General features: G+C 32.0%; 1 protein-coding gene across 1 annotated transcript in view; it reads left to right on the forward strand.

Annotated features, from left to right (window-relative positions):
- Positions 1-17,018, forward strand: part of LOC123705334 (otoferlin-like) — a 75,855-nt gene that overhangs the window by 7,112 nt on the left and 51,725 nt on the right. The window contains exons 2-3 of the mRNA XM_045654073.1: positions 7,200-7,258; positions 11,012-11,200. Coding sequence (XP_045510029.1) covers positions 7,200-7,258; positions 11,012-11,200 — 248 coding nt within the window. The remainder of the gene's footprint in view (positions 1-7,199; positions 7,259-11,011; positions 11,201-17,018) is intronic.

The following is a 17,018-nucleotide window of genomic DNA, read 5'->3' on the forward strand; positions in this document are numbered from 1 at the left end:
TTATGGGACCAATTCGACACCATCCCGCATCGAACAAAAAAAGAATCACGTAAATCGGTTCAGAAACCTCGGAGTAATCGGTGTACATACATTTAAAAAAAAAAAAAAATATACCGGCCGAATTGATAACCTCCTCCTTTTTTTTGAAGTCGGTTAAAAAGTAACTTCCTTATGAAAATAACAAGCGATTACCTAAGTTATATAATTATGATTATGTAGATATTATTGTGGACATGGAGACATCTTGAATACTTAAGAAAAACTAAAAGCGATTTTATTGCAGTTCCTGTTATATAAATATCTACTGTTATGACTTATTTTTATAATAATAATAAATATTAACAAGTCTATATGACTGCGTTAAAAACAACCGACTTCAAACTTGCACTTGCAACATTTACAAATAAAGACAAAAATGCTTATAAAATAAAAACTACTGGGCCGATCCGAATAAATTTATTTTATTTATTTATTTATTTTATTTATTTATTTATTTATTTTATGGGACCAATTCGACACCATCCCGCATCGAACAAAAAAAGAATCACGTAAATCGGTTCAGAAACCTCGGAGTAATCGGTGTACATACATAAAAAAAAACATACCGGTCGAATTGATAACCTCCTCCTTTTTTGAAGTCGGTTAAAAAAGTACCTTACCGTTATTTCGGTAGGTTTTAATCGCGGTTAGAAACTATTGTGCGGAAAAAAACGCTATTTTTATAGGCCCAATAAGCTTGAAGCCGGGTCGTGTAGAAAAATAATCTATAGTTAATAGTTATTATATTTAAATTTATATTATAAAAAAATTATATTATAAAGATGAAAAGTTTGTTTGTTTGAACGCGCTAATCTCAGGTTCTGGTCCGATTTGAAAAATTATTTCTATGTTAGATAGCCCATTTATAGGTATTTAATCCAGCCAAGACCAGAAGAAGCGGAGCAATACGGGTAAAACCGCTGGGCACACCTAGTATTTAATTATAAAGTCGCTGAAAATGTTTGACGATCACACATTATAGGTACATTATACTTTTATACATGACTAGTTTCACAACTTCAGCATATACTCAGTCAGTTAAAACGACAAAATATAATGCATGATAAAAATGTAAACCAAAAAGTGTCAATTATGGTAGGTATCAATGACTTATCAAGTAAAGTCGTGAAACGGATCCACAGTATGCTTAGAAAATATAATAGAATGCCTAGATGTCTGCGTGGTACATCATTACGATATGTGAATATACCGGATCATGCGAGGGAAGCAGTGATCCCTCATGTTTAACGTGGCTACAAATCACTGTCACCTGTGTGGGTCCTGACTCCTGGCGTATCGATATCAGGCATCAGCACTTCTGTCTTCGTCACAAAGCCACCATAAACATGTTAGACAAATTACATCTCGGTTTTCCTGAATAAACAATTCAAGACTTTTTTTGCACTCAGTCTGAGGAAATTCTAAGGTAATTTTACGAAGTAAAGACTTATAAGGTGTCCTATTCATTATTTTAAGAACTTTTCCTTAAAAACAATGAAGAAAACATTAACGTTGGACAATAAAGTCTGTAGACTTCAGACTTTTATTCATTTGTAACTTTATTTCAGCCTCAGTTCAAATTAAAGAATTTACTGTATAGATTATATAAACAGAAACGTCTGTTAATATTTGTTCGTTGGATGAACCTTGGTGCGATCACTACAGATTATAATATAATAACAAAAGAAAATTGCTAATATGCAACTGTATGAGTGAGGAGAGAGATACTTTAAAGATATCAAGCGTAGAGTGAACAGGTACCTTCTAGGGAAGCGCGTACCTACCATCTTAGACCACATCTCAGCTTAACATCAGGCGAGATTGTGGTCAAGCTCTTCCCTATCGTCAATAAAAATAAAAAAAAAGATAGAAGATCCCTCTCCATATTTTTCAAAGTCCTGGCTACAATTTTTATTCCGTATCGCGTACTATCAATATTAATTTGCATACTTTAGTCGATTTATTGTAAAGGCTTGACGTACAAACACATTATTCATTATGCAAGATATCGGATCGCCACTAGCGCAATTCAAACACCTGAGGAGGATAAATCACCGGCACTGTGCAGCTTATTAAATGTAAACCCTTCTGATGTACCTACAGCATAAAATTACTAACTAGTACCTGGGTAAGGAAATTATTAGCAACTAACTTTGCGTTACACCCAACTCCCAAGGGCATGAACATCGGTTTGAAGGTAACTACAATTATTGTTCAACGAGCAAAATACGGGATTTTCAAATAGCTTATCTACATATTATAATATATAATAATAATAATAATCCATAATTGATGGATGTATGTATAAATGTATTTTTTTAAATAAAAATCACATTGTTATTAAATCCTTTAAAATTATTATTACAATTCATAAAAATTGCAATATTATCTTTAACTGGTAAGCTACAGCTACCTAGTTAACCTCTTTTACTGTTCGACATTAAATATTTATTCCATAGCTATGTTGCTCGACCTCAAATAATTAATTAGTCTCGCTAATAAAGTTTATTCACGAAAATTCTGTGAAATGATAAATTGTTAATTTTGCAAATTTATATCTATGGTAATTATTCGTAAAGTGGTAACATTGTTTGATATTATAATTTTCAATTTCGTTTAAATTTTAACATTTACGATTACCTATATCACATAGAAACAAATTCGCGCTTAAATATTATAATCAAAGTATTTCGGCTGCATAAGTACCTAATAAACATAATTTTTTACTTATAATAATTATATTAAAACTCAAACTCAAACTCAAGTAGGTAAATAATTTTAACTGAAAAATAATAAACAGTTTGATAATATTATTTTGTAAACTGCATCCTACACTTATTGGAGATTTAATTCGCAGTCATAACATTTCTCTAATTAGACAACAATTAATATTTTCTTAGTCCATATTTTGAAAACTATTTCATACGTTGATTGGAGAAATACGTTTCAGTCATAACATCCTCCTAAATAAACGAATACCCTCTGTCCTTTACAACTAGACGAGTAGGCGTGACAAGCAGACTAATATTAATTGTAAACATAATCCTACGGTATCCTTAGATCTACAAATAAAAAAATGTGTGCGTGTACTACACACGTAAGAAGTGAAACTTCTTTATGACCTCAAAAAAAAATTCACTATATGCATATTTACCGAAATACGTCGAATCACGCGTGGTAGGGATAAGAAAAAGATGGCGCGTAACGGAAAAATGTCACGCGTAACGAAAAAATGTTTCACTATTTTTTTTCCAACCCCGATAAAGAAGTTTCACTTCAACAATTACAAAGTTTTCTCATCTATTTAATCATCACGAGATATATTTCCAAAACTCCTCTTTTAATGTACACACAAATGCTGGTGTTTACGGCCACAAGAGTAAAAAATTATTATGTAGCTCTGTACCCTTATTTAATTTATTCTGTAATTTAAAATTCATTGTATACGAAATGAAACATTGACATTTAGTACCAAATCACTACGCAGTGGCAAATATAATATATGAATTTTTATGACTGGTTTCTATACTTCCAGGTTTTTAGAATTACAGTAATTATTGCTTTGCGCACGACGGTTGATATAGACTGTATTCATTATTCCGTTTTATATTTTGTTCATTCAAATCTTAATTTTTTTGTCCATTGATGGGTGGCAAACTAAAGTTACTGAAGGGCCGCCTCTGGTCGGATCCTAAGATATAAAAATCTTTTTATGAAGGTTTTATTCAGAAAATTATATTATTTCAATAAGATTTTACTAGGAGACAAAACGTACATCAAGCTTTTTTAGTTAAAGGTACTTAAACTTACAAAAAAAAAATTCAAACTATGTCTAAACGTCTAGAACGTATCTAAGTTTTATGAGATTTTGTTATGGCATAGTAATACGCGTATGCAATGTATTCATCTTTTTTGTAGCATGCCGTGAGAGTTAAATTTTTTTGTTTTCATAATATTATATGAGAAACACTCGTACATGTGAGCGCTTAAATAAGAACAAGGTGAGTTTTAATTAATTAATTTAATTAAGGCTACCACGTTGTAAACAAACTCTAGATAAATTCAAAGAAGAAACTTTTATTTCACAAAAAGTGGCTGTCATTTCATTTCATTATAACATTATTAGGGATGAGAAGACTCGCCCCTTTTGCTTTATAAAATTTACATTAATATAATACATCAGAGAGGTTACTGATCTTACTTCATTTCGATTTAAAAATGAGACGTTAAAATATAACATAGTAGAAGTAGGTATGATCGTTCAAGAAATAAGGGTTTTTGATAGGTTATATCTTAAAAAAAAATATGAATCTTTGAAAATTAAAGGATAAGCCACAATTAGTTGTATGTTTTAATATAATATTGTATGAAAACATATTTTGACAAAATTATAATAACCCTCAATACGCCCCTCTACATAAGTTTCCCAAAACGCAAAATAACAGCAGCTGTGCTGTTATTTATAAAAACTACACATACACTTATAAAAACTAACAATTTTAACCATATAATTATTTCTATAATTTCTTTGTTTCTATGCATCTGTTTTCCAAGAAATTACAGTTAACTTTTTTTATTTAACCCCGCTAAAATATATGAGTCCACAGTAAGGTAGTATTTAAATATAAGAAACGTAGTTGTTACTTTTAATTATGCACAATACTTTATAAAATTGTACTTACCCTATTGTTATAGCATTAGAATGCATTATTGACATTTACATGAGTTTTTCTTATGTAGATCTGTATTTTGTATGATCTGTATCCTTATTTAATTTATTTTGTAATTTCAATTCGAAAACTGAAAACTTTACTGTTTTTTTGGCTTTAAACAAAGAGATTATAAACGACCGACATTAGTTAATTGTGTTTGACGTCAAAGGGATAAACAAGGTAGCATAAAAAGTAATTATTATAATTAAGCATAAAATACAAAGCGTTAGCGAGGTAGCTCTGTTTAACGGTGCTAATTATAATTTGATAACATTTTTACGGCTACATTAATTTAAATATTTATTTCATTTGGATTCTGGAGTTGGTCTAGTTTATTTTACCACTAAGTTATCTAACGAGATATTTATTTGAAATACATAATAATATTATAGTCTAAATAATATAGTATTAGGAAAAGGTTTTCAGAATATTATCAAATTGTATAAACACAAATTCACTTGTGTTTGATTAAATTGCTTTGTTTTAACGCTTTCCTAAGTCTGCTCGGGGCGCAATGATTATCTCAGCGTAATTACCTTGTTGCCAAATCCTATGAACGAAACAACATTGTTTGATATTGATCTTTGTGGTGCTGATTAAACTGAATAAGAGTTCTTCATATATTCTACGACTGTTAACAAAAATTCAAGACATCATTACCGGCCCGTATTTGTTCTCACTGCTAGGACACTGGCCTCCTATATCTGTAGGGGTTCATAATGATCGTCGTTTTTTAATGTCTTTTTTCAGAAATTTTTCGTAGTAAGTAGTAGTAGTAGTAGGCTCCTAGAAAAAATGTATTTGAAATTTTTTTTTAAATATAATTTTATGATCTACAATTTTGGTAAAAGGTGATGATTAACTTACTTAACTTACCGTCTCGGCGAAAATCGCAAAAAACCTAGGTATTTTTGTATTAATTGTCCTCGATTTTTTTTCTTTTCGAGAACCGGTATGACGGGAAATTTAAAATTTTGGTCGCGGTCGTCGTCGTTGTGGGTTGTGTGACCGAACCATTACTAAAATATCATGACCTTATGACAAAAATTAGCGATTGCTGCAGTTTCTATTCCTTAGGCTGGTTGCAGAGCTTGACCGACCATCAGTGCGTACCGTCGGTCCTGACGATACGCATCAACAATGTGTATTACTATGACACTAATACGCATGACAATACGCGTGCGTATGGTCGGTGTAGCTATGAACGGTTTTATGAGTTTCCATACATCTGACAAGCGCGACTACCGTACGCACTGATGGTCGGTCAAGCTCTGTAACCAGCCTTAACGTTATTCTATTATCTGAAATTAGTCTCGGCCTGCAGCTACGACAAACAGCCCATTTACTGTATATTTTTTAAGATATTTTTCTGATTGCAATGTGACCTGTCTTCTAATATTATAATAAAAGAGCCGAAAATGTTGAAAGTAAAATAACTATTATACCATAGAATATAATATACCTACTCTGATGATTATACTGCAGATAGTCCACAACTCATTCACCAAAGTAATGAATTATTATTTCAGAGCCAATGTGAGTTGGGCAAATCCACGGAGAATCCTGCTCTCGTCCGTATTAATGATTAACATCTTTTTTAAAAATGTACACGAACCTTTAAACAGTATGTTGTTTATTTTTGGAGTGAAGTATTTAATCAGCAACATTTTAAGATTACAAATTAAAAACAAACCCTTTAAATTTATAATTTACATTAACTACAGTTTATATTAAGCGTAGGTAATTAACAATATAATATTGGGCTCACGATATGAATATTTAAATTAAAGTACCGATCAACTATAAACTTTACAACAACCATGACAAGCTTATTAGCTTTATTTAACACTACTGCTTCAACTAATTTGAGAGTTAGGTTTTCATTATGTCTATAACAATTATGTAAAAACTAGCTTTCCCCCCGCGGCTTCGCCCACGTTTTCAAAGAAAAACCCGTACCTATAGTGTGCTAAATATCATTGTAATCGGTTCAGTATTACTTGCGTGAAATAGTAACAAACATACTTACATATACACATATATCCATCCTCACAAACTTTCACATTTATAATTTTATTAGGAAGTAGGATAGGATAGGATAAATTATTATGTCTGTAAACCTACCTATCTAAAGAATTTGAAGTACTTATTAAAATGTAATGTTCTGCGTAGATACATTTGAACGTTATCAACATAATATTGTAGCTTTTGTTATCTTACGGTCCGCAATTGTTATTTTATTGTTAAAATGTTATCATTCTGGTTAATGTACCTATATTATAATCATAAGCATAGCTGTTTTGTATATATAGATAATTAATTTACCAAACATTAATTTCACTGTACCTAATATTATGTTCTATTGAATTTAACAAAAATATGTTAAATGGAGAAAAAAATTATGAATTACAGGCCAAGTTCAGTTTTTAAAATTTGTTTTATTTACAGGTAATCGTAAAACCTCTTCAACAATACTGGACCCAGATGAACTGATTACAGTCAATCAGGTAAGGCTATTTTAATCTATACTAATATTATGAAGCTGAAGAGTTTGTTTGTTTGAACGCGCTAATCTCGGGGACTACTGGTCCGATTTGAAAAATTTTTTCGGTGTTAGATAGCCGATTTATCGAGGAAGGTTATAGGCTATATACAATATACACATAACATCACGCTAAGACCAAGAGGAGTGTAGCCACGGGAGTGAAACCGCGCGGAGCAGCTAGTATTAAATATACAAATTAAACAGTGTTCACTGTAGCTGTGGAATATTCACAAAGAGTTCTACGGTATTATGCAATACTGGAGCATTGTAAATTTATCAACAGGGATGAAACAATTGAAGCTATAATTAGGTTCGTCATTTCAACGCAAACAGCGATCCTGTTTAATTTTGGCCTACAATGTCCAATTTGGTCTGAAATATCCGCGTTATGTAATAATCCAATACTATTGACACACCCAGAACGTAGAATTCATTGCTAAAATTAGACACATTGAAATTTAGCGATTTCGGATTAAACAAATGAGTAATTTAACAATAGAACCGTATCCATTCATAGCATGTAATAATAAGGTATTGTGCATTATTAAGTTTCCACAGATAGCTAATAATTTATGAAAATCATTAAGTATTGTTAACACAAAGGTACTAAGACTATTTCAATACATGCCTTGTTAATAATAATTATTATCAATATCCCCTTTGTTCAGCAGAATGTAAAAATCTATTTAAGTAAATTTATAATCTGTGCTTCAATTCCACTTTCAGTATGAAAATTATGTTAACCAAATAATAAGGTTACATTTAAATTTTAATTAAGAACATGTTTAAGTTTAACCAACTCTTTTGTTTATCATAATATTTAAGCACACAATGAGATATTGTTGTATAACAATACAGAGGATTTAAAATTTGTAGAACTTAATAAATTTTGAATCTACAAGGTAAATCAATCTTCGTTTGAACAAGAAAGTTTCTACGTGATGGTTTATTCGAATACAAATTTCAAAAAACTTATTACTCGCCAGGTAAAACAGAAAGATCTCTTCACTAATATGACTTAGGTATTACAAAAACAATCACGTATCTGGAAAATTTTAATATAACATTAAGTTTCATTTCAATTAAAACTACCAAACATGAAAGGAAAACATAGTTATAGAAATTCTCTCAAAGAATTTGAAAAGGTTTCATAACCGCCTCTAAAAACTCTGTCTTTTGAAATGATTTAGGTAAGCTTTTTCAATTCATTTAAAAGGTTCGCAATTTTATTGACACTTGGTAGCTACAAAGTGCTTAAAATGCATAATTGGGATACGAATTCATAAATAAATATAAATATAATAAATATAATATACCTAATATAAATAAAAATACACAACGTTAAAATAATCATCATCTATACATATAATAAATCTGTAGAAGGGTTAATTCTGTACATTGAAAATATTGAAAAAATAAATACCAGGGGGTGTTACTGGATCGATACCAAACCCAAATATGTGTTTAAAAAAATTTTTGTCTGTCTGTCTGTCTGTCTGTCTGTATGTTCAGGCATCACGTGAAAACTAACGGTTCGATTTCGATGAAACTTGGTATAATTATACCTTATTATCCTGGGCGTAAAATAGGATACTTTTAATCCTGGAAAAACACGTAGAAAAAAAAATAATCTTAATTTTTCAGTTTTATCCATAGACGTTGTTCACACACACGAACACACGTTGCGTATTATTATAGGCCTAGCCGTATTTGGGTCCAATATATATTTATAAGATGTCATTGTCAGAGTTACTCAAAATGAAGAAATAAACAATCCACGCGAAGACCGACATCCGCGCAGACGGAGTCGCGGGCGGAAGCTAGTGTCTCTTAAAGTAGGTAATTTTTCCATTGTAATGAAAAGTTGCATGCAAATTGGCAGTCTAATTCATAAGCCGCCCGGAGATCTTGCCCTAATTTTGCGCTCCTCCCATTCATTAAATCATTAAACGTGCGATGGTGAGCGCTGAGTAATCATTGGTTTTTAATTATCTTCATAGTATCCGGATAAATTAATTCAATTGAGATGTTCTTAATTGTCTTGTTATTGCGTTAGAAAATAGAGCGCCTGTGGCATGCGACCTGTTGGACGTGAGAAATAAAACTACAATTATTAGGTATATTCTTGTTTTCTAATATTTTAAAAGTACAGATACTTGAGTTATTTTTTTATACGAATTACAATATTTTCTTATGTTATTAAATCGTACAACTACTTAAAATGTATAAAATATAATACCTATAATGTGTAATCCGTATTAACACTTGCGAAAAAATGCTGCAATAGAGACGTCCCGCAAAAAGCAGCTTTTTTCTCGCTTGATGTATACATAGAAAAAGAAAACAATAATTGTCAATATTCATTATTCTCTATAGTCTCGACTTGGAGCCATTAAGAAAAATACTATTTAACATAAATGTAGGTCGCAGTGAATCAGTTTCTTCTTATTTTACATTGAGATGACCCGGCTCAAATAGCCCAGATAAATTATCTTCTCAGCAGACTACATTTCACCGCATTTAGAAAATTATGCTATTTATTGGATTGCCTTATATCAATTTAGCTCTATTTGCAAAATCGACGGATCGTTCATGCGTACCATAAGTATCTATTGTGAATAAAGTATTTTCTATTTTTATACAAATAATATTGAAAAATCCAACTCAGAAATATAAAAATGTGGTCCTCCTATAAATGTGACTATTCTTGCGTAGCCAATTGATATTTACAAATAGGTTCTAGAAATAGAGTGAGATACTATTGTTATGGCTTCAATAGCGATATTTATCCTTAGTAACCAAGTTATCTTGTAAAATTCCACATACATTATACATTGGACATTTCGAAAACATATACGGAAACTAGACGAAACCTGAGTTGGTATCTAAGGGAGAGGGTAGGTTGAAACAGATGTGATATGACATTTGAAAAATTGCTTATCCTAGCTTGCGTTCATGCGATACGTGAGAGATTTCTCAAGCTCCAGTGTTTGTATTGAGATCCTGAGTACACCCGATACATGGAATATATACAGCCTCATTGCAGCCACATTGCGAAACATAATAATAGCTCTTCCATTATTTTCTTAAGGAGGTTCGAGATGAATCTGTTTACTTGCAGTATTACAATATCGTGGTGCTTTTGAATGAATTATCTATTATATTTCTATTATTATTTAAACCTTCTTGATAACAAAGTTTTATAAAACGTAGGTAATTTAAAAATTCGATCTTGCTGGATATAAGAGAAAGTAAAAAGAAAACGCAATTGAATGTGTAAAAAGTGACTTAACTACTATTAATTCTCATTTAATGAAGTTCTATGAATCGATTCATTTAGAATCTGTGCATTGTCTTCTGGAACCTTTTTTATTGAAATATTGAAAAGTTTCCATAATATAATGTGTGGAATTAAGCGTAACTTTTATAACACTTATAATGAGTTTATATTGAGAAAGCCCTTGTTGCTACTTTTTCTATTTTATTGCAAAGGAATATTCAATATCGTGGCTGTTCAATACTTTAGTGAATGCATTAATCATCATCATCATCATCATTCCAGCCTTTCAAGACGTCCACTGCAGGACAGTACATAGGCTTCCCTCAAAGATTTCCAAAACGACAGATCACCAGCGGCCTGAATCCAGCAGCTCCAAATGCATTAATCAAATGAATCGAATTTCTAGAGCACGTTCTAATGTCATTTTTCTTCCAGACGTTCGTATGGCACCTCACAACGCCAGTAGACAAAGGCGAGCTGCTGACCATCACACTGCTGGAGAAGCAGCGTTTCGTTGCTGCCCGTGTGGTCGGCAAGTACCGGCTAGGAATGCACATGGTGGTCGTGGATGGCATGATACCGATCACTGATTCGCTTGTCGACGATGACAATCACGGCGTACCGGTAAGTGTTAAATTGTTAACGCTGCAGCGAATAATCTTGTCCGTTATTATATTTTGATAAGTGAGACATATGATCCAATCATCATCGTTATGAGCTTTTATATAAGTAAGTTATTTTTATAAACAGCGACTGAAAAATATTTTTCTAAATATTTTTGAACATCGTGCCAATGGATACAATAAATGATATGTCTACATCATATTATTATCATGTATATTTTATAATGTTTTATTTTCTTAGCACGAGCAAGCGACAATTACTGCAATACAATAAAAATAATTTTCTCTGCCGTAATATTTTTGGTTATTATTATTGTTGACTTTTTTCTTGATCATTTGTACATTATACGTTTTGAGGAAGTTTTGAGGTTTATCCATTAGCAACATCTCAAAAATTGCGCGATTTTAAGAGGAATTTGACGTAATCTTTAGTGTAATAAGCACAAAATAGGGAGGTCTTAGTGTTAAACATTGTTTTATAGGAAAAATTTGGGAAAAACGTTTACGGTGCATTCGCTTTTTGTATTTTTGAACTTCACTTAACCATCGGGTGTTTTAGTTTGTAAAAAACTTATACAGAAAATAATGAAACAAACAATGAAACAAATAGTACGGACGCAGAATGTCTGTAATATTATTGTGATGAATGTCAACGACAACAAGAAACGCGCAGAAAACATGTACCTACCTAGGTATCTAGTTAAATTATTATTTGAATGACCGTAACAACTCTTTGAGCTTTGAGGTTCTTTCTTGTGTTAAAATTTAACAATGTGTACATTCACTACATCAGAAATAGCTATGAAAAACTGTGTGTCGTGCCTAGGTATATAATATAGCAATAGTCCTTTGTATTATTAGGCCTTAAATCTGGGTTTCGTGGTTTCATAGCCTGAAAATTATGTTTTTGTTAGTTATGTAAGTCAGTCTACCTTAGCATTGTTATATTTGAAAGATTTTAAAATAATTTAGAAATCTGAGGGTCTCCACAAGAAGTAACTGATAGTAGGTACTACCCGTATCAACATACATATTTATTATGTATCACGTTGTTCCGTTACTCCCTTAACATATTTACAAAGGTTGGCGGATGAGTAGGTAGATATTATCATACATTTTATATAAGTTCGTATCGTATGTATTTATCATACTAATTATTGTGATCATCATGTATAGGTGTTAGATAATATCTCTATGTGGATTCGTGAGTAACACAGAAGTGAGTAAGTAATATTGACATAATGTCACATTTGACGCAAGTGTCATTTGTCACAGGAAATTTAACTCACAGTACAATAATAACATAAATAATAATTACAGTACGCATTATGGTTTGAGTAGATAAGGCATGCTCTAACTAACAAAAGGATTGGACATTGGATGAACAATAAATAAAACTTTGTATTTAGATATAGTGTTACCCTTAACTTAGACATTTTGTGAAACACCTGACAGATTGCAGTTTTCTGAAAAAAATCGAAATAATAAACGTCTTATAAATTATTCAAAACCGACTCATGTTTTTATTCATCATCTTTTAAAAGACCTTGTTAAGACACACGTGAACTAGATGTAATCACTAATCATATTTAGTTGGTAATATCACGTCTCTTTAATTAGAGATTTGTGTAGCACAATTTAGGTTGCTTATACCTACAGCTAATTTTAACTACATATATTTCCCTGTTATTACTTACACGTGTATCCTACCCTGCTTAGCTGAATACAATATAATATGTTATGTGTATTGAGGTGTGTTATTCGCGATATAAAAGCCGAGATTGTGCGTGAAATGATGTTTGCGGGGTCGAAGGCATGGTTGATTAATATTTAAGCAGTGCTTAAGTACACTTATTTTCCACAATGTCCTGAAAATGTTAAGAACTTACACGTGAGCTTTCGTAATTAAATCGGTTTAAGAAACTGTATTGAAAAGTAAATCTATGATATGTGATATTGGCGCCGCCCAGATTTATATTTTCAAGGGATTCATCTGCGTCTACCCATGGATAACAGTTTATTTATTCTAATGCATTACCTTCGCTTTCATTGCCAAATAGTCTCAAATAATATTGAGTGCAGAGTTGTGAGGGGCTAATAGTAGACACCTCCCACTGCCACCCTTCATGATAATATGATATTCAGGTTTGAAAATTATATTAAGTAGTACAACTCTGGGCACAAGTCAGTAAACTGTAAAAATTATATAATATATTTTTCTTCTTCTAATTTTTAACGTACTGTTTATAAAAACTAACTTATGTTTATATTATATAATACGCAAAATAAACATAAGATTGCTTTTTGTTTTAAGACAAAATACAAGAAATAACGTTATATTTTGTAAGCCCCGTCTTAGCTCAATTATAATTGGTGTTGCTGTTATTTCGAGGAAAAAGAAAATTGGAGGTCGTTTCGATTTTCTACGCAGAGTGCCTACTTGAAGCAAATTTTTTCGTGGAATATATCGTTAGGTGTATGAATTTATAAATCCTGTTGAAATCTAGATTTGTTTATTACAATTTAATTGGTTAAGTTTACGTGGTACGTTTATAAATTATTGGGTTTTGTGAAGATATTCAGTGAATTAATGAAAAGAAATTAAACATTTTTATACATACTATAATTAAATATTCCCAGAAAGAACGACGGTGAAAAATTAACTATTTACACCCTTAGTCTGCAATTGAAAATTATTTGTAGCAAACGCTTACGACCGCTTACGACACAAGAACCAATCAAAATAAACGGAAACAAAAGAAAATTAAGTGGACTAATTAGGAAGACTTTTATCTAATTGCAAGTCAATAATTTCTGTACAGCCACTTTTAACAGCTAGATAATAAACGAGCACATTGCTACCAGATTCCATTATTTTCTGAGCTCCTGACCTACATACGAGAAGTTAAAACACGCTAGTACCTACCTCATTCATGAAAGTCCTCGTAAATTTAATGCTACGTCACGAAAAGTAGCTCCTTAGAGCAGAAATAATGATGTTAAACAGTCAACAAATGGGATACGGAGTTGTTCTAATAGACAAAGTAACTAAATTATAGTTGCTGTTTGAGTACTTCTATTCCTCTAGGAGTCGAGGAGCACTTCTAGTAACTGCAGTTGACACACGTCTGTGTACTCAAAACAGACACTGATGGGCATTGATAGCTGTTCTGTCGCCTTGAAACACTATGCGCAACGATGACTGAGTACTTCCATTAAAGCTAACTGGGTTCACACGTTGTTTGAAATTCCTTCCCTTACAAACACACATTATATTCGAATTTGCATTTTAATACGAAAATATCGCAATAGGTATCTTCGCATTACGTGGCGGGAATAAAGTCACGAAACGTCTTACTTTAGATACAATATTCTTCTAATCCAGTAATCCCTGAATAAAATATAATGCAAACTTAAATTATATTGCAAAGATACCGGATTAAGTATGATATTTACAATTTCGCAAAATCATAGGTGTATATTAAATGATAATATTGATAACGAATAGCAAATTAAAGCTTAGCGATCTCGTTTGTTTCATAATTCATTAATTAAATTCAATTTATTGAACCGCAGGGGATAAACCCGATGTATTATGATCTGCGGTTAAATTTATTTAGAATTAATCCATCGAATAACTGAGCCACTGTTTTCCTACGTGATGCAATTTAGGTTTTGATCGTTGTAGGTAATTACCGTATCTCTATAATTAATTATTATTATTAAATTGTATTACAACCTATTTCATAGATAAAATTCAATAGTGTCCAATTCGAAGCAAGTCATGCGAACGCGGGCACCAATTTCGTGTTCTGTACATATTGGCACTACAAGCCTATTTATTTAATTAATGATTTCAGAATATATGTTCTATCATAGCCCATAAAGTTTATCATATTGTTCTTTAGTGCATAACTGATAACACTAAAGGATATATGCAGCTAGAGAGACTGGAAAATGCATCGCGATTCGCGTTGGATCCAATTTTCTTATTCGAAATTTGATACGAGCATGTCTAAGCGAGCATGATGATCGACTTGAAAATTCGTTTGACATCGATAAACAATGTGCGAACTGCGAACATTTAAAATCTCTATACAATCATTTAACCTTATGACTTGATAATGAAAGAAAAAAGATTGTCTTATAAATGGTAATAAAGAAACATTAGCTTTACCTCTAGAAGTGAAATATGGAACGGCTCCTTGGCGTCCAAGAAACTTGAGTGCAACTGAGAAAATTAATACTGACAGCAATATTCGATACAAAATTTCCAACTATTCAATAACCAACAATGAAATCAAATGCAAATTGTTCATTGAGGCTTGCTTTCATTCCCTCTTGGCCTATTTTTATGCAATATCGTTACCGGTACCTGGGAAATAGGAATCATTCAGGGAGTCTCAGGTTTCTACTTTCAAGCAACGTTCAATGGATATAGAAAACATCTAGATCTTCAGTTGATTTGTAGATGCGCTATTCGTTACTGAATTCGTGGAATAAGTTCCGTTGTACAATTGATTGCAATACCTTTATATCATCTTGCCTGGCTTGCGGTCTGATGGAAAAGGTATATTTGTTATGGTGGTTTTTAGAATTCCATTTTTATGTTTGTCCCAAATATGGAACTGTATTTGTAGTGTATTGATTTCCTAATTTGCGCACGTATGGAAATAGAGCTCTGTAACATGAGGATTACCTGTACTGGTGTATTTCCTTTTAAGTTTGCTTTAGCATGGAATTGAATCCATCCATTAGAGAGCTTTCAAAACATAAAGCTGGCACTAACGATGCGGATTAAATGTTTCACTGTTTTTGTATTGCTAACTTTTTTAATTCATACTTCAACATTTTTCAAAGAGGCTATAGGATTTTTGACGGCTCCTATACGTAAATCTAGGAATAAAATTGAATAAACCATCACGTTTTCAAAGTTTCGTCTACATGAATTCATCAGGGGGGATAAAAGCTCACAAATTTTATTTATTTTATTTTCTATAAGGGGCCGTTCATAAAATACGTTCGCATACAAGGGGGGGAGGGGTTTTCGTGAGTGTGACAAGATGTGACAAGGGGGGACAGGGGGTCTACGGCAGCATGACGTTCGCCGTCCATTACTGAGTATTTGTTCTCTTGACTTCTTTTTTCAATTTTGTATTAGTAAATATACATATATTTAAATGTATATATATTTATTACAGTAAACAATTGTAACTTGAAATATTTGTCGAGCCACATGAAAACAACATAAGCATTAGGACCAACGATGTAGGCAAATGATTCTTCATTAGATTGAAATAAACTACCGAAGTTGGGTCTATGACGCTTCTATTAATTTATTAGATCATTGCTTTACCTCCGTTATACATAAGCCCGCTCCTATTCTCTCAATTAGGTGCTACACGATCCACATTACTTCAACTGATCCTTAATAAACCGATCCCTACGTAATTAGACTTAAATAGGTCATGCTTTGATACTGTGGACATAATAATATATGAGAACTAAATTTGGACGGTCTCATTCAACAGAGTCATTTAAAATGCTAAACTAATTGGAAGCGAGACTCAAATCCCATCGCACATTATGTCCGTTTCGATCTATTGCAGACTGCGAATAACGTGGCTGAAACGACCGGATAATCTCATTACCTATTATCGATTTTTGCTTAAAGTATAAAGCTGCATATGTGGAATTTTCACTCTCAAATCTTCATATTATGTGAAATTTTCAATGCATCAATGTGCCTAATGTGCATAAACTAATGCTCATTATTCGAGCAATAGTTTCGCAAACTTATGTCGTGTGTACCACCCCCT

This window comes from Colias croceus, chromosome Z (genome assembly GCF_905220415.1).
Source record: "Colias croceus chromosome Z, ilColCroc2.1".
Taxonomy (NCBI): domain Eukaryota; kingdom Metazoa; phylum Arthropoda; class Insecta; order Lepidoptera; family Pieridae; genus Colias; species Colias croceus.